At 35.7% G+C, this 19,869-nt stretch overlaps 1 protein-coding gene across 1 annotated transcript in view; it reads left to right on the top strand.

Annotated features, from left to right (window-relative positions):
- Window positions 1-19,869, top strand: part of BRCA1 (BRCA1 DNA repair associated) — a 60,067-nt gene that overhangs the window by 6,123 nt on the left and 34,075 nt on the right. Inside the window, 9 exon segments of the mRNA XM_073235643.1 lie at window positions 1,718-1,771; window positions 9,169-9,246; window positions 11,489-11,577; window positions 12,161-12,300; window positions 13,554-13,659; window positions 14,582-14,627; window positions 15,754-15,830; window positions 16,430-16,546; window positions 19,133-19,843. Coding sequence (XP_073091744.1) covers window positions 1,718-1,771; window positions 9,169-9,246; window positions 11,489-11,577; window positions 12,161-12,300; window positions 13,554-13,659; window positions 14,582-14,627; window positions 15,754-15,830; window positions 16,430-16,546; window positions 19,133-19,843 — 1,418 coding nt within the window.

Below are 19,869 nucleotides of genomic sequence, written 5' to 3'. Positions count from 1 at the left end.
CCCTATGACTACAAGAGTTGTATTACCAAACCCTTCACAATGAAGCTGTTGTCCCCCAGCTTTTCTTGTGACCCTTTTCTAAAAAGTTAGGCATTTAATGAAAAGAATCACATTCCTGTTACACAAGGTCACCTTTTCTTTGATGTCCTACCTGAACTTTACCAAAAGTCAGTTTCTAAAGCTCTCATTCAGAATAAAAGCTAGAGACTTAAAATAGCCTCTGGGTTCCTACCTGCTCAGGCTCCCAGCTACTTCTCTAACCTCTTCTATTAGTACTTCCCTCCTTGATCATTCCATCCTAGCATCCTGGCATACTCACTGTCTCTCAAACACACCAGGCATGGTCCTGCTCAGTCTTACCTGCTCTCTCTGATGGAATGTTCATCCCCCAGTTGTTTCACCAGTTTGTTTCCTCACATTATTCAGCTGTCCACCAAAGTCACCCTCTCAGTGAGGCCATTCCTGACCACCCTCTATAACACCCTCCCCCGCACACACACACACTGACTCCCTTTCCTCCTTATCCTGCTTTATTTTTCTTTTTAGCACTTATTCTCATATGTTCTTGTTTATTTCTCAGTCAACTGTCTACCACAACTAACTGTAAGATCTATGAAGGCACACTTTATTTTTGTTCACTGCTATATTTTCAGCTCCAAGAGCAGTGTTTGCATATAGTAAGTACATGCTCAGCAAATACTTTTTATGTTAGTAAGTGAATTAATCTCAGGAAAGCCTTGAAATTTTGGGGATAGACAGGTGGGATGGTAATTTGGGTGATGTATTTTCTTAAGATTTTCATATTTTTTAAAGTTTATTGTTTTCTAAATTCTCTTCAGTATGTATTCCATTGTTTTTACAAAGTTATCACAAACCAAACATCATGTACCTCCTGAAGTGATGTAATAAAAGTACATAATACCACCTATAAAGTGTTCTTGCCAAGAAATTGAACCTGAATTTGATCAAGCCTTTAGGTGTAGTTTACAGGAAATAAAATGCTAAATAAAAGAACATGTTAAACCACATCATGGTGTTGCAATCTGTAAAATCCAGAATGTGGGAAGCTCTACAGGTCAAATGACCTAGTTTTTAAAGTAAATGACAAGGGGGGAGAATAAGGGAAGGGACATCTGTAGATTAAAGGATACTTGAGATACAGCAACCAAATGCAATATGTGTATCTTGTTTGTATCCTGATTTAAATAGATTTAATCATGGTTTTTTTATGAGACAGTAAAGGAAATTAGAATATTGTATATTAGATTATATTAAGGAATTTGTTTTTAAGTAATAAGTTTCATGGTTAAGCCAAAAGTCCTTATCTTTTAGAGATACACTCTGAAACATTTTGTCTTTGTAGAGCTTAGTTTAATTAAGGTATAGGATGTGCCCCCACAGCGATAGCTCAAAAACATGTATCAGTGAAAATTAATTAATATGAAAATAGTATCAGCTAGATGCTAAAGATAATATAGGGTCTTGAAAAGAATAATCTGTTTTGATGTCTAAAAACTCAGTGAGGGTAAGAATCATATTATCTGCTGATTTTTGGCTCCTAGCACAACAAATATTTAGTAAATACTTATTGAATGAACTGAAAGCCTTACTTTGACTTAGTTTTAGCAGCTTAAAGTTGAACTTCTCTAAGAATATATTTATTTTTAAGTGAATTATTGAGCCTCATTTTATTTTGTTTCTTTTCCTACCCTTCTAGTCTAGAATTGATCAAAGAGCCTGTTTCCACAAAGTGTGACCACATATTTTGCAAGTAAGTTGGATTGTTTCATGTGGCTCCATTATTAGCTTTTGTGCTTATCCTTCATAACAGGAAACACCTAATTTTATATAAGCTTTAGTCTCTTCAATTAAGAAAAAAAAATTATAAACAAAAAACCTCACTCTATTTCATTCTGCCTCAAAGTGCTTAGAAAGTCTTCCTAAGTTGGTTATAGCCAGAGTTCCTGGTAAAATATTGGCATATTTATCTAATGGGATGTGAAATCACTTAGAACAACTGTTTGTTTTTTGTGTCCCTGAATGAAAGCAGATTCCAGGCGATTGTGAAATAAGCAGAGTGTGTTTCCACCTTCCCAGTTTCTCTGTTATTTCTGCATGTCCTTCTGCTTCTGCCTTTCTAAGGTTCAGTGTTTGCCTGCTTCATAATCCTTGTGAAAGTAGGAAAGAATCTGGTACCGGTTTATATTGGGTGAAGTTAATTCATACGAATGATTCAAATAATATTTACATTTTTAAGGATCAGCCCTTTGAAATGAAAATGTATCTTGATGGAAGAATTTCACAAAAGTTTTGTAGGTAATTTCATGGAACAAAGGGGTTTTCTTCTTTCCCTGATGTTAAACTGTGATTGAGATTTGCTCTGAGTGTCAACTAATTTGTTTTTAGGCTTTTTTTTTAAATTGATAAAGCAAGCCATGTCCATGGTAATGAGTTTAACTAGCAGAAAAGGTTATATGATGCAAAGTATCTATTTCCCTTGTACCCCAAAACCCTTGTCTTTCTCTTGTCACCCCAGAAACAATCACAATTATCAATTTCTTATGTATCCCTTCAGGAATTTTAAAATTCAAGAATTCTTAACTTGGAATTCATAAATGGCTTTCATGAATTTCCTAGAATTCAATTTTAAATTCAATTGTATAAAAAACTGTGGGCATGTGCAGTTTTCTAGAAAAACAGTCCCTAATTTTCCAATGTCTTAGAATGTTTCCATAATGTAAAATATGTGAAGAGCCTATGTGTTAAAGTTAATAAAGGCCAGCTGATGCTAAAGGAAACCTGTTCCTTTTGGAGGAATATCTGCCAGAGGAGGTCTGCCTTCCTCAGAATTTTACCTTGTTCTTCCCATTCATCTGACCCAACAAGGATCCAGAGCCCACTTCTACTATCTTTCACCTCTTTCCTATCTCACCCCACTGGCCTAGATCTGTTCCCAACAGTTTTCTTCTGATTCCTCAGGCCCTTCTCCCCTGTCAGGTGCCAGGGTAGCACAGCTTTATCTCTGTGCTTCAAGAATTTTTTAATTTTGTGCCTTCTAGAGAGAAGCTTCTCAAATTATTTGAGGTATAGGACCAGTTTCTTGGTAGATCAGTACTTTTGTAAATCAAAATTTTAAAGCCCTAGTATTTAAACAGTTACAGATAGCTGAAGATTACCTTTAAATGCTGTGACTTTCACTGTTTCTTGATGAGAATCTTTCTGAAAGATTCTGTATGCTTTCCTATCACCTTGGATAATGAAAACATAGTATTATAGTGAGTAAAGAAGAAATTAAATTATGAACAATCATTACTTCAAGACATTATGGAAAAGGAAATTATAGGCAGAGGAAATAATGTGAGCAAAGGTAGGAAGAGAAGAAAGTAAAATATATGTAGGAAAAATAAGCCAATTTTGCATTTCTGTATAGGAGTTGTGTTAGGAAAAGAAGGTGCCCTCAGGGAGATGGCATTTGCAAGACAGAGAAGGTCCAGGATGGGGCAGAGGGATTAGAAATAGAAAATGGGTGTAAGAAAGAGAAGTAGTTGTTATTCATAAGCAGTAATGTAGGAAAAGAACAGTAATTCTAAAGAAACATTCTAAGGTTGGGCTGGAGGTAGTTGAGGTAGTTTGAGTTCAGTAAAGTTGGAGGTAAAGGCATCTCTCGAGATTGAGAGGGTTAAAGTTGGCAACTGGGGAGAATGAGAAAGACTTGCAATACCTACTATGGAGAATATAATAGAAGAATCTGCCATATTTTAAATGATGTGTTAAAATTAGAGTTTAGTACAATGCCCATGTGATAGATCAACTTTTTCATGAAATCTCTTCTGTAATACCTTTAGAATTTGAATAACACCTTGATCTATATGATGAGAAAGTTGGGAAAAATATCCCCAGTATTAATTATATTGGTTGTATTTTCCCAGAATGAACTCCAATTGCTAATGATAAAACAGCTTTGTTGACCAGGGTAAGTCTTTAGTTCTAAACCTTTCATGAGATATACAAAAAAGGTAACAGTACTCATCTAGAAAAAAAAATTACTTAGGTCATCCATGCATTAGTTTGCAGTTTCCAAACAACAAATGAAATGCATGATACTTTTGGAACATCTAGAACCACGTTGTCCAGAGATAGTAAGTCATAAATATCGCTTAAATTTTCTAGTAGCCACATTACTAAAAAGTTTTTTTTTATTTGGAATTAATTATATTTATATATTTTAAACCCAATTATGGCCAAAATTTTGTTACTTCAAAATATAATCAATATAAAAAATAGAGATATTTAACTTTCCTTTTATAGTAAGTCTCTGAAAACCTGTGTTTTTCTATCTTAGTTTGGACTACCCCATTTCAAATGGTCAGTAGCCACATGTGGCTAGGGGCTGATATGTTGGAAAACACAGCTCTAGGAAATTACTATTCAAAGTGGAGTTCATTGGCCTGCATCAACCACATCACATGGGAATTTGTAGAATCTCAGCCCTACCCCAAACCTACTGAATTGGAATCTGCATTTTAACAAGAACTTTGTAAGATTCTTATGCACACTAAAGTTTGAGAAGCAGTATTCTGGAATGATGACCTTCCTGTACACTTACTTGGAGGAGAGTAAGAGGGACTGGACCAGGGATGGCTGAGGTCTAAAGTAAGACTAGGTAGACCAAGTAAAGCAAGTCTTGGGGTCAGCTAACTGAGGAGATACAGGTAAGCGGTGAATCAGTGTCAGGGAGATTTGACGGCCGGAGACATTAGATCATGCTACCAGTGAATTCTGGAGTCTAGCCATGGATTGGTTTGTCACAGGTATAGAAATAGGCAAGAGATAGATAATCTAGCAAGGAGACTGAACATTGTCCTTCAGGAGTCTAGTAGCAGAAATGAGCAGAAGTTCAGGGTGGTGGTTCTAAGGCAAGGAAAGTAGCAGGGATCCAGCAACAGGAGGCTGAGGATTGGGGATAAGATTCTAGTCCCTAGGAGATAAGAGTGTCTACCCATGGGACTGGGATAGCAGACAAGGAACCTAGACAGAATCTCCCAGATGAAGAGCTCAAAAGAGATTCTTAATTGTTGGAACTAAAGTACAAACAAGAGGTTTGATCAAGAAAACAGAGCCTTACTCTAGAAACTGATAAGATTTGGTGGGACCTGCAACAGTAAATGGCTGCTAAGATGCTAAGCTGTGGAGTTCTCAGGGTCTTAATTTCCTTTAACTAAAGACCATAATGGTATGTCATCTTAGTTCTGTAAACAGGAATCCAGGGCACCCAATGTAATCAAAGGTAGCCAAAAGTCAGCCTCCCTTGGTTTTGCCTAGACTTAGAACTATTAAATTATTGCTTCCTACCAGGATAGACTTGGACAAACAACTCAAAATTAGATGAGTTCCTATAACATTGCTAAACTGCTCAGGGTATAGATGTGATCAAAAAGGAGTACTCTAAAAAGTGCCCCAAATTAGTTTGTGGCACTGTGATTTTACTATTTTCTATCAGCTTTTAAGCTGCTCTTCAGAAAACATAAACAGCATTTGTTTTAAAAATGTATTGCCTTTACAACAAAAAAAGCAAGTAAACTCAGACACTGAGAAGAGACTACGTGGCCAGTAGTTACCAAAAGGAAGGGTTGGGGAGGGTGGAGGGTGGGTGGGGAGGGAGAAGGGGATTATGGGCCCTATAATTCACAATCACAATATAAATAGGTCACTGGGACAGTAATACAGCACGGAGAATACAATTAATGACTCTATAACATCTTACTATGTTATAGACAGTGACTGCAATAGAGGGGGTGAGGTCTTGATAGTATGGGTGAGTGTTGAACCACTGTTTTGTTTATGTAAAACCATCATAAGATTGTATATCAATGATACTTTAATTTTAAAAAAGTATTGTCTTTCCTTAAGCAGTGGGCTTTAGAAATCAAGAAGCCCAAAACTTGTCTCAGACCTTTTTACTGAGAACCTCATATAGAACATGTATAGGTGTTCTCATTTAATTGGTACATCACGTAGATTCCCCAGAGCTCTAAAACAGAAGTTAATAAATTCCTCTTCTGAGCCCTGAAAGATATGCCAATGTTCTGTTGATCTGTCAATGTTTTCTTCAGCTCGGTCTTTTCAAGTCATGCACAAGTTAATTTTCTCTTTTGAATTTAGTTAACAACCTTTATACATGTTCTTTTCCTACCAGAAAGAAAGACTGAAACCCGTATCTTGGTTGATGTCTACTTACCTAGTTCCCCTGCATTATTGCTGTAATTATTGGGCAGGCTACAACACTCAGTGGCTTGGTTTGTCACTCTGCAGCTTAGTTACTGTGTTCAGCGAATTTCCTCCTTGTCCCTACTCTGAATTGTTGAATTGTACCATTTACTCCTGATGCCTCCTAATCCATTTTGGTAGAGTACAGGTGGTATTTACATCTTCTCAAGGAGTGGTAGCTTCAGTTTTGTGGCCCTTTGGAGGGAATTTATATACAATGCAGGTAGCTTTTTGACACCTCTTTCCCCTAAACAGTAGGGTTGTTGTCAAGTGCTACGTGGTAATTAAAGCATCTGTATGGGTGGAAAAGGGGACCCTGACCCCTAAGTCTCCTTGAGCATACCTACCTACATTCACTTTCTCTGGTAGAAAGGCCAGGACTTAGCTGCAATTCAATCCTGGATCCAATATCACCTTCACTACTTGATTACTGTGTGATCTGGGACAAGCCTCTATGGTAAAATGAAGATAATACCTCAGGGTTGTTAATGTGAATGAAGAGAGGGCAATGCATGTTACAGGACCTGACAGTAAAAAGCATTCTCTCTGTCTGCTGGTTCACCATTCTCACTGCCTTTTCAACTCCTTTAATTTTTTCTTTCCTGGCTCTTTTCAATGTCAGTATCTGTTCTCTATGCCATTCCAGTCACCTCCCTCACTGGAATAGTATGTCCTTTATAATGGCAGCTATTGTATTTTGCTTTTCCATTGAATCCCCTGCATCTAGAATGGTAATGAACATGTTATAAACATTGGTTGTAAGAGTGAATCGCTGCTTTTAGTTATCACCACAGCTCTCTTTCCTTTTTTTCCTTTCTACCTCTCTTTTCTCTCTTTTTCTTCCTAAGGGAACATTGATCTTCATAGACACCACCAGCCAGTGGGAGCAGTCTTTTCCTTTGTAGAGGAAGCTGATTCATTAGAATATGTTGCCTATGTTCTTCAAGTCTTCTTAGCCATATTCATTGTCTGAGATAACCAACAAAATTGTTCTACATTCAGAGCCATTCTTGGAGCCTTCTTCATTCCTTAGACTTCTAGAGAGAAGCTTGGTTAGGCCAGACACTATGTCAGGCATTGTGAATATAAAAATTAACATGTTTTCTCCCTGCCTTCGGTTTCTTAAAACATTTTTATAGAATTTAATTCACATTCTATAAAATTCACCCATTTAAAGTGTACAATTCAGTTTTTTCTAGTATATTCACAGAGTTACTCAATCATCACAACAATCTAAGTTTAGAATTTTCATCACCCCCAAAAGAAACCTTGTACCCATTAGCAGCTACTCCCCATTCCCACCTCCTCCTAGGCAACCCCAAGTCTACTTCCTGTCTCTAGATTTGTCTATTTGACATTTCATATAAATGGAAACGTACAATATGTGGCCTTTTGTGTTTGGTGTCTTTCACTTCCATAGTGTTTTCAAGTTTCATCCATATTGTAGCTTATATCAGTACTTCATTCCTTTTTATGACTGAACAATATTCTGTTGTGTGGATATACTACATTTTATTTATTTATTCATTAGTTGATGGACATTTGGATTGTTTCTGCCTATTGACTATTATGAATAATGCTGCTATGAACATTTATGCACATGTTTTGTGTGGATTTATGTTTTCATTTCTCCTGGGAAGAAACCTAGGAGTAGAACTGCAGAGTCATATGGTAACTGTTTAACATTTTGAGGAACTGCCAAACTGTTTTTTAAAGTGGCTGCATCATTTTATATTTCTACAACCAATGAATGAAGATTTCACTTTCTCCACATCTTCTCCAATACTTATTTTATTATCTGTCATTTTGATTATAGCCATCCTAGTGGTTGTAAAGTGGCATCTCATTGTGGATTTAATTTGCATTTTCCTAATGACTAATGATATTGAGCATCTTTTCATATGCTTTTTGACCATTTGTGTATCTCCTTTGGAGAAAATGTGTATTCAGATCCTTTACCCATTTTTTTTAAGTTGGATTATTTCTGTTTATTATTAAGTTATTAGAGTTCTTTATATATTCAGGATATAAGTCCCTTATCAGATAAATGATTTGCAGATATTTTCTCATTCTGTGGATTGTCCTTTCACTTTGTTCATGGTATTGTTTGTAACACAAAAGTTTTTCAGTTTGATGTAGTCCAATGTATCTATTTTTTTCTTCAGTTACTTGTGCTTTTGGTGTTTATTTAAGAAATTGTTGCTTAACCCAGGGTCACAAAGATTTATAGTCTTAGTTCTTACATTTAGTCCTGTGATTCATTTTGAGTTAATGTTTCTGTATTGTGTTGAGGTATAGGAATCTAGCTTCATCTTTTTTTGCATGTGGATATCTAGTAGTCCCAGCACTATTTGTGGAAAGACTATTTGTTTTCTATTTAATTGTCTTGGCACCATTGTTGAAAATCAATTGACCATAAATGTGTGGATTTTTCTGCACTCTCAATTCTATTCCATGGATATATATGTCTGTCCTTATGCCATCACCACACTGTCTTAATTACTGCAGGTTTATAGTAATGTGCTTAGTTTTTAAACTAATTATAATCATTTTACTTGAACTACTTACCATTTGTGTCTGATTATGCAGCATGAAATAATTATGGATATATCATTAAGTATGCCATATTAACTTTTTAATAAGTTTTATTTGATCATAACAGTAAGCCATATGCATGTAAGTTCAGTTTTCATAGATCATTGCTTATGTAGTTTGATTTTCTGCTTATGCACTCCTAAAAACAATTAAAGAAAGCCATTGGTTTTAATTCACCTGCCATTACCTTTAAAATGGCTCTTAAGGGCAGTTGTGAGATTATCTTTTCATGGCTATTTGCCTTTTGAATATTCTTTCTACAAAAAAGTAACTTGAATTGTTCTTTTCATTCTTTATAATTTACAGATTTTGTATGCTGAAACTTCTCAACCAGAAGAAAGGACCTTCACAATGTCCTTTGTGTAAGAATAATATAACCAAAAGGTATATAATTTGGGTACTAATGGGAGGTTGGAAGCAACAGGAAAAAGTAGAAATTCCTTAATAACATAGCTGGTCATAAGAAAGAAAGAAATCCTGCCATTTGCAACAACAAGGATGGAGCTAGAGTGTATTATGCTCAGTGAAATAAGTCAAGCATAGAAAGACAAATACTAAATGATTTCCCTCATTTGTGGAGTGTAACAATGAAGCAAAACTGAAGGAACAAAACAGCAGCAAACTCACAAACTCCAAGAAGAGACTAGTGGTTACCAAAGGGGAGGGGTGGGGAGGGAGGAAAAAGGGGATTAAGGGGTATTATGATTAGCACACATGGAGTGGGGGGATCATGGGGAAAACAGTGTAGCACAGAGAAGACAAGTAGTGCCTCTGTGGCATCTTACTACACTAATGGACAATGACTGCAATGGGGTATGGGGGGTACTCGATAATATGTATGAATGTAGTAACCACATTGTTTTTCATGTAAAATCTTCATGAGAGTGTATATCAATGATACCTTAATAAAAAATAATTAATTAAAAAATAATTATTATAACATCTGGTGTTCCTATCAAACCATTCATCAGTAGAAAAATGTATAAAAGAGTTTTTACAGTCTTTAGATGACGGAGTAAATTTCTGAAGTTATTTTCCTGCAAGTTCTGTGGTACATCTGTATGCCTTATACAGTAACTAGCAGTTCGTTGCCTTTTTCTAATGCTTCTGAATGCTGAAAGAACTGGTCTTATCTAAAGTAGGACTGTACCACCTGACCCCTGTTGTCTCTAGATCCTTAGTTTTTTCTTCTTTGCATTTGTTTCTACTTAATTACTTACAGACAATGTATTTATGTATTGTGCATCCCTCCAGCCAGGATGTGAGCTCTTGTTAAGGTATTGGCTTTGTCTGTCTGAGTCAACAGTGTTTTTTCAGTGTTTGGCACCTGGTAGTCACTTGGGTATTTAAAAGGATAAATAAATCATATTGCCCTACAACTTCCCTAAACCAAAATCTCTTTGGATAGTATCATCTATCTCAATTTTTGAAATACTGTAATGATCATTTGAAAGAAATCCCTGAAAGGTAGAAGTTGGAGGTTGGGTGGATGGGGTTCATATGTTAAGAATAGCAAGTTCTCATGGGAACCCTCCTACACTGTTGGTGGAAATGTAAGTTGGTGCATCTGTTGTGGAAAGCAATATGGAGGTTCCTCAAAAAACTAAAAATAGAAATACCATTTGACCCAGTAATTCCATTCTGAGGAATTTACCCAAAGAAAACAAGATCCCTGATTCAAAAAGACATGCACCCCTATGTTTATCACTGCACTATTTACAATAGCCAAGATTGGGAAGTGACCTAAGTGTCCATCAGTAGATGAATGGATAAAGAAGATATGGTACATATATACAATAGAATATTATTCAGCCATAAAAAATAAAGAAATCCTCCCATTTGCATAGATATTATATTCTTTGAATATAGTTTTCTACTATTGCTGCATATAGAGGATGGCTCTAGATGGTATTATGTTCAGTGAAATAAGCCAAATGACAGAGAAAGACAAATACAAAATGATTTCACTTGCTTGTGGTGTATAACAACAAAGCAAAACAGAAGGAACAAAATAGCGGTAGACTGATAGACACCGAGAAGGGGCTGGTGGTTACCAAAGGAGGAGATAGGGAGGGTGGGGAGTGGAGAGAGAAGGGGATTAAGGGAAACAATAATTTGCAATCATAGTATAGATTGGTATTGGGGATGATAGAACAGCACAGAGAATACAGTTAATGATTCTGTAACATCTTACTGTGTTGGTGGACAGTGACCACACTGCAAGGGGTGAGGGACTTGATAATATGGGTGAATGTTGAACCACTGTGTTGTGTATTTGAAACCAACGTAAGATTATCAATGATACTTTAATTTTAAAAAAAGGGATAGCAAATTCTCTATGTAATGGATCTCTACTAAGGATTCAGAGTAAAAGTGTTTTAGGTAGTTAGAGGCTTTTGGTGGGCTTGAATGGCAAAAGTGTAACAACATCCAGTACTGCTACACAGTTTGTTCTGATGTCAATGATGTTTTGGTTATAGTATGACATCACTAATAACTGTTCTTTGAATATAGGTTTTCTATTATTGCTGCATATTTTTTTTGTTTACATATCTTTCCTTATTTTAGTGTTCTAGAAAAGTTGTTAATCACTTGCTAAGTGTATCTCAAACAATTTTAATTTCAGAAGCCTACAGGAAAGCACAAGATTTAGTCAACTTGTTGAAGAGCTATTGAAAATCATTCATGCTTTTGAACTTGACACAGGATTAGAGTGTAAGTGTTGCATAATCCCAGGGGCCATTACTCAAGTGGCTGTCCATTAAAACTCAGGACGTTTGAGCAGTTATTTTCATGAATAGGTGATAAGACCTTTTTGGTCTAGGTTAATTTTGGCTCTTTCATCTATAATCTATTTTTTAAATCACTCCCACCAGTCTCTCACCTTATTTTATTGACCCTAAGGTGCACATTTTTCACATTTTAGCATCTTCAAAATTGAGAGCAATTTACCATCGATTGTGTGTCATTGTTTAATTTATTGTTTTCTTTTTTAGTGGTACAGAAAATAATGGTGTATCTTACATCACTGGTAACTTAGATTCAATGAAATATGGTATTATAGCCAAATTTTTTAGTATTAAGATGGAAAGAAAAGATTAGAAGTAACTTAGATGGTCTCTGTGTTTGTTTCCCAGGAGTAGAATTTCCAAAGTTGATTTTTTTTAAAATTGTTGGTAACCCTTAAAGCATCATCTTAGCACAATAAAGAGTATACCCAGGATTTCTCTTGGTTATTGATCACAAATAACACTTTTTTTCTAACTACAAAAATAATGTTTTCCCTTGTAATTCACAGTTACAAACAGTTACAACTTTTCAAAAAAGGAAAATAACTCTCCTGAGCATTTAAAGGAGGAAGTTTCTATCATCCAGAGTATGGGCTACCGAAACCGTGCCAGAAGACTTCGACAGAATGAACCTGAAAATCCTACCTTGGTAAAGCCATTTTCATTTATTCTGGTAACATCTCTTTGTTGAGCAGTGTGAATTAGTGGATGTGCTAGATGCTCATGGGTTTATGTAAAAAGTCAGTAAACAAAGTAAAATAAATTCAGTGATTGGACAAGTGTTCTAATAAGCAGGAGTTAGAGGAGTTGAGAGAAGGCCTGCATACCTGGCAAGAGAGGCAAGAGAGGCAAGAGAGACCTTATACAGCTTTTCCCCCACTTTGGTGCTTTATTCCATTCTGATGCTTGTCTAAAATAGCCACAAAGTCCCTGATGGTTGTAAGTTTTAAGCTTGCTAGTTTTCTTAATTTTTGTGTTTTTTTAATTCAATTAATTTTAATTTCAATAATTTTTTATTGATGTACATACAATAAATGCACAAATCTTGGTGTATAGCTCAATGAATTTTGACATGTGTATACACTCACATAACCATCACCAAGCGTTCCCATGAATTTTTTTTTGCCTTCACCTATTTCACCCATTCTCCTACCCCTTTAAGCTTGCTAGTTTTTAAAATAATCATTTTTCAGCAATTCTCCAGGCATGAGGAAGTAGCTTCCTTTTTATATCCTCTGAGAAGTTGCCTGAAAAAAAATCCGTTTTTAACATTTGAAAATCACTTCAGTTAAAAGGTATAATTGTCAAAAAAAAAATGCAGTGATTTGCTCTGTTGCAACTCATGTGAATGAATAATGGATATCTTAAAAATAATAGTATTCATGGTTCCAGCATTCATTGTTCAGTAGATGTTGAAAGGCTCAAAAGAAGGAAAGCTTCATCAAAGTAATGTTGGGTTTTTAAGTATTCTTTCCTGTACTGAATGTTCTTAGGATTTCTGGGTTTTTTTTGTTTTCATTTATCTTTTTTAAAATTTTATTTTATCTTATTGCCAACCCTATTATCAGATGTTATTGGAAATGTTTACTAAGTGAATCTCATTCCCTAACTGTACTGAAAAGTGTTAGTTTCAAAATATGCTTCTCTTATACTTAAAATATTACATATTCAGATAATTCATATTCAGTTTAGAAAATTTAAAACAATAGAGAGGAAAAAAATTATTCAAACCACTCATAACTCATACATTTTGGTATATGGTTTGCCAAGTGTTTTTTCCAGGTGTCGTAAATGTTAGCTAATTGATTATGATTTTTTTTGCCCATGGCCTTGAGTTTCTCCTTAGGGAAAAAAAAAGCACAAACCAACAATTAGTTGATCATTCTTTACTGTACTGCTTAGCAGGAAACCAGTCTTAGTATCCAACTCTCTGACCTTGGAATTGTGAGATCTCTGAGAACAAAACAGCAGATACAACCTAAGAATAAGTCTGTCTACATTGAATTGGGTAAGAGGCTAAGATTTCATAATTTTAGAATTAGAGTTGCTGTTTTCTTTGTCTTATTGTTTTACCAAAAACCTTGGTCATAATTTATACAATGGCAGAGACCTTTGGGAAGTGAAAATAAAATAATTTTACTAGTGTTTTGGTGTATTATAAGTAATGTAAAAGATGTAGCTCTCAGCTTGAAGACCCTTACTTTATAAAGATAGCAAAAGAAAGATTGGTTATAAGAATGTGTGAATAGATTTTGAAAAGATGGAGAACAGATATGAAAGAACACAATGGGCTGGCTACAGTACTTGGAGGGATCTAAGGTAAATTATGGTCAACTAGACTTTCAAGAAGAACTGAGTTCAATTCAAATAGACCTCTCTAATTGTCTTATCTTTTAGAATATAATTGTGAAGAGTGACCCTTCTTTGGGCTCCCAGACACCATCATATGTTTACCATAGCACTTGCTGTGTCCTTCTGAAGTTACTTGTATGTCTTTCCCCCTCTTAAAATCGTAAGTCCCTTAACAACAGGTGTTATGGCATGAATCAAAATAATTATAACAACAAATATTTAGGAGTTCTTCCTATAGTCCAGGCACTTTTGCGCTTTATTAGTGTAACTCATTTAAGATGCATGACAAACCTCTGAGGTAGTTACTATTATACCTATTTTAGAGGTAAGAAATTTTGCCAAAGTAGTAAAGCTAGTAAGTGGTGGAGCTATGATTCACATCTAGGAATTCTGGCTTCAGAACCTGTGCTTATAATAACCACTTCTCTGTAATGCCTGACAGGTGTCATTGTGCCTGCCATATATTGAGTGCTCTGTAATATTTCTTATATGAATATCTGTTGTGCAACAAGTATATTTTTTTATTTTAAAAGTTCCAATAAAAATCCTTTTATTGTTATTTGGGGAAATTTTTTTAGGATCTGATTCTTCTGAAGAAACAGTAAATAAGGCAGATTGTTGCAGGTAAGTCAAAGCAAGCCTTTGTCTAAGAAGCTCTCATTTTGTACTAAGTTAATATTAAGATTGTTACTTCTTTAAGTTAGAATTTACTACTTTAATCTTCTTATTTTATAGCTTAGAAAATACCCTTTTGTTTGTTTTATTTCTTAGTAAGGAATTCAAAAGAGTTTAAAATAACAGAACTCTGCACAGACTTGCTTCCAGCAGATGGTTATGCTCTAGCTTAGTTCCTCATGTACAATAGTATTGACAGAGTAGTAATTATGGCAGATGAAAGCATTAAAAGACTGTTTTCAATTCTTTCCTTCCCATTTCTTTTTTTTATTGAAGTATAGTTGATATACAATATTATATTGGTTTTAAGTATACAACATTGTGTTCAACAGTTATATACATTATTAAATCCTCACCCCTCCTAGTGTAGTTACTATTTGTCAACAGAAAGATGTTACCCTTCTCTCTTTCTTAATCCCATCCTTCAAACTTTATCTGCATAAATTATACAGTAATTTAAGTATCCTGCATCTGGGTTACCTGTCAGATTGCTTTCCTTGGGAGTTATTGCTTGGTCCTAAGATCTGTGATTGCTTGTCTAAAGCCAGGTGTTTTCATTGTCAATCAGATTTTGTTTGCAAATGACCTTTTCCTAATCTCTCAATTGGGAGGAAATGGTTTTTAGCCTGAAAAGAAGCACCAAAGGCAGTGGGCTGTGTGCCAAGTGGCACATTCTTTGCATTCTATTGGAATGTCTGCTCCATCCGAGTGCCCCCTTTGTTTAGATATCTTTATTCTTATATTCTCATTAAGATATACTTTTAAGTTTTGTTTTGTTTTTTCCTTTGCTATCTTCTGGCTATTGTTTGGCTATCACTTAAATTTTGATTCTCATTTGCATGTCTATAAAGCAATGTTCTGCACTACTGCTTTGAATTATGTGATTGTGTCCTCAGTCTTTGACCATTCTGTTGTGAGTAGATGTTACTTAAGGAGAGAGCAGATTTCAAAAAGTGAATCAAATTGATCAGTTCACTGCAACCCTATCTAGAGGAGCTAAAATACTTGATTTTGCTCATTTGACAACTCTAACATGAATAGTGTTTCTCATTAAGACTCTGTCTTTTCCTTATAGTGTGGGAGATCATGAACTGTTACAAATTACCCCTCAAAGTGCCAGGGCTGAAGCCAGTGTGAATCCTGGAAAAAAGGGTAATGGCAAGTCTTCCACAGGCACTGGAGAGAGAATGGGTAGATATAGTACTGTAATTAGATTATTCAGAAGACCATTTGGGACATTTATAATTCACATCTCTTGGCAAAATTAGAAAATCTTTATCAGATGTCATGGTACAGCTTGATCTATTTCAATAGCTCTAGACTGATGTAATTGTAATGGTACCCTATGTAATTGGTTATTGCCTTTTACTTTTAATTGATGTGTTTATATTCCATCATTTGCTGTATGGCTGTTTAATATAGGGACTATGCATCTGAAGATAGAGCGTTCTATGTCTGATGCTCAACAGTCTGCTCTTAGTTCACTGTTAGAGGTCATGGAAATAGGAGGTGTGGTTTATAAATAGGGAGAATTCTGAAATTTAATTATCTTGAGTGGAAATAATGAATATCTAGCTAAATAGAAATTAATTGAAAGAGTATGAGCTACATCTTCAGTATCCTTGGTAGTATATGAGGTTAGTTTCTCTAAAAAGAGCCAATTGCTTTATTCTACCCCCAAGTTGTATTTAAGTATGTGTTTTTTCATGATAATTTAGTTTGTACATATGGTTGTTTTTGTATATTTTCAGCTGCTTGTGGGTGTTCTGAAAAGGACATAGCAAATCTTGAACCTCATCAGTCCAGTAATAAAGATTTGACCACTGCTAAGAAGCATTCAACTGAGCAGCATCCAGAAAAGTATCAGGGTATTTCTGTTTCAAACTTGCATGTGGAGCCATGTGGCACAGATACTCATGCCAGCTCATTACAGCATGAGAACAGCAGTTTATTACTCACTAAAGACAGAATGAATGTAGAAAAGGCTGAATTCTGTAATAAAAGCAAACAGCCTGGCTTAGTGAGGAGCCTGCAAAGCAGATGGGCTAAATGTAAGGAAACATATAACGATAGGCAGGCTCTCAGCACAGAGAAAAAGTTGGCTCTGAATGCAGATCCCCTGTATGGGAGAAAAGAACTGAATAAGCAAAAACCTTTGTGCTCTGACAGTCCTAGAGATTCTCAAGATGTTCCTTGGATAACACTAAATAGTTGCATACAGAAAGTTAATGAGTGGTTTTCCAGAAGTGATGAAATGTTAACTTCTGATGATTCATGTGATGGGAGGTCTGAATCAAATACTGAAGTAGCTGGTGCAGTAGAAGTTCCAAATGAAGTAGATGAAAATTGTGGTTCTTCAGAGAAAATAGACTTAATGGTCAGTGATCCTCATGATGCTTTAATATGTGAAAGTAAAAGAGGCCATTCCAAACCAGTAGAGAGTAATATTGAAGATAAAATATTTGGAAAGACCTACCGGAGGAAGGCAAGTCTCTCTCACTTGAGCCGCATAACTGAAGATCTAATTATTGGAACATCTACAGTAGAACCTCAGATCACACAAGAGTATCCCCTCACAAATAGACTAAAGCGTAAGAGGAGAACTACATCAGGCCTTCATCCTGATGATTTTATCAAGAAAGTAGATTTGGAAGTTGTTCAAAAGACTGAAAAGATAACTGAGGGAACTGACCAAATAGAGCATAATGGTCTTGTGATGAATAGAACAAATAACGGTCATAATAATGAAACAAAAGGTGATTATGTTCAGAAAGAGAAAAATGCCAACCCAACAGAATCATTGAAAAAAGAATCTGCTCTCAGAACTAGAGCTGAACCTATAACCAGCAATATAAGCAATATGGAACTAGAATTAAATATCCATAGTTCAAAAGTACTTAAGAAGAATAGGCTGAGGAGGAAGTCTTCTACCAGGCACATTCATGCACTTGAATTAGTAGTCAGTGGAAATCCAAGCCCCCCTAAACATACTGAACTACAAATTGATAGTTGTTCTAGCAGTGAAGAGATGAAGAAAAACCAAATACCAGTCAAACATGCCAAAAAGCTCCAACTCAAGGAAGATAGACTTGCATTTGGAGCCAAGAAGAGTAACAAGCTAAATGAACAAATAAGTAAAAGATTTACCAGTGACACTTTTCCAGAACCAAATTTAAAAAACATACCTGGTTTTTTTACTAAATGTTCAAGTTCTAATAAACTTCAAGAGTTTGTTGATCCTAGCCTTCAAAGAGAAGAAATAGAAAAGAATCTAGAAACAATTCTTACCAAAGTCCCCAAAGATGTGATATGTAGAGAAGGAGGTTTGCAAACTGAAAGATCTTTAGAGAGTAACAGTATTTCATTGGTACCTGATACTGATTCCGCCACTCAGGATAGTATCTCATTACTGGAAGCTGACACCCTAGGGAAAACAAAAACAGCACCAAATCAATGTGCAAGTCTGTGTGCAGCAATTGAAAACCCCAAGGAACTTACCCATTATGGTTCTAAAGATATTAGAAATGATACAGAGAGCTTTAAGGATCTATTAAGACATGAAGATAACCACACTCAGGAGACAAGCATAGGAATGGAAGAGAATAAACTTGATAAGCAGTACTTACAGAATACATTCAAGGTTTCAAAGTATCAGTCGTTTGCTCAGTTTTCAAATATGGGAAATCCAGAAAAAGAATGTGCAGCAGTCAGTGCCCATTCTGGGTCCTTAGGGAAACAAAGTTCAAAAGTCACTCTTACATATGGACAAAAAGAAGAAAATGAGGGAAAGAAAGAGTCTGAAATCAAACATGTTCAAACAATTCATACAACTGCAGGCCTTCTTGTGGTTAGTCAGGAAGATGAGAAGCCAGGTGATTATGTAAAATTTGGCATAAAAGGAGTCTCTAGGCATTGTCAGTCATCTCAGTTCAGAGGCAATAAAACTGAACTTATTTTTGCAAATAAACCTGGAATTTCACAAAACTCCTATCACATACCATCAGTTTCTCCCATCAGGTCATCTGTTAAAACAATATGTAAGGAAAACCTGTCAGAGGAAAAGTCTGTGGAACATTTGATGTCATCTGAAAAAGCAATGGGAAACAAGCGCATCATTCAAAGTACTGTGAGCACAATTAGCCAGAATAACATTAGAGGAAGCAGTTGTAAAGATGGCAGCTCCAGCAGTGTTAATGAAGTAGGTTCCAGTACTGATGAAGTAGGCTCTAGTATTAATGAAGTAAGTTCCAGTGGTGAAAACATTCAAGCAGAACTAGGTAGAAACAGAGGACCTAAATTAAGTGCTGTGCTCAGATTAGGTCTTATGCAACCTGAAGTCTATAAGCAAAGTCTTCCTATAGGTAATTGTAAACACCCTGAAATTAAAAGACAAGGAGAAAAAGAAGGATTAATTCAGGTTGTTAATGCTAATTTCTCTCCATGTCTAATTTCAGATAACCTAGAACAACCTATGGGAAGTAGTCATGCTTCTCAGGTTTGTTCTGAGACACCTGATGACATATTAAATGGTGATGAAATAAAGGAAAATATCAGCTTTACTGAAACTGGTATTAAGGAAAAATCTGCTGTTTTTAGCAAAAGTGTCCAAAAAGGAGAATTCAGAAGGAGCCCAAGCCCTGTAGTCCATACAAGTTTGTCTCAGAGTCATCAAAGAGGAGCTGGGATAGTAGAGTCTTCAGAAGAGAGCATGTTTAGTGAGGATGAAGAGCTTCCTTGCTTCCAGCACTTACTGTTTGGTAAAGTAACCAGTACACCTTCTCAATCCACCAGTCATAATGCTGTTGCCACAGAAGGTCTGTCTAAGAAAACAGAGGAAAACCTAGTGTCATTGAAGAATAGCTTAAATGACTGCAGTAACCAGATAACATCAGCAAAGGCATCCCAGGAACATCACCTTAGTGGGGAAGCGAGATGTTCTAGTAGCTTATATTCTTCACAGTGTAGTGCTTTGGAAGACTTGACTGCTAATACAAACAACCAGGATCCTTTCTTGATGCTTGATCCTCCTTCCAAACAAGTGAGCCATCAGTTTGAAATCCAGGAAGTTTTGAGTGACAAGGAATTGGTTTCAGATGATGATGAAAAGGGAACTTGCCTGGAGGAGGATAATCCCCAAGAAGATCAGAGTGTGGATTCAAACTTAGGTATTGGAACCAGTTTTTTGTGTTAG

Source organism: Manis javanica, chromosome 4 (assembly GCF_040802235.1).
Source record: "Manis javanica isolate MJ-LG chromosome 4, MJ_LKY, whole genome shotgun sequence".
In the NCBI taxonomy this organism is placed as follows: domain Eukaryota; kingdom Metazoa; phylum Chordata; class Mammalia; order Pholidota; family Manidae; genus Manis; species Manis javanica.
The sequence above is the reverse complement of the archived record's forward strand: the minus strand, read 5'-3'. Positions and strand labels throughout refer to the sequence as shown.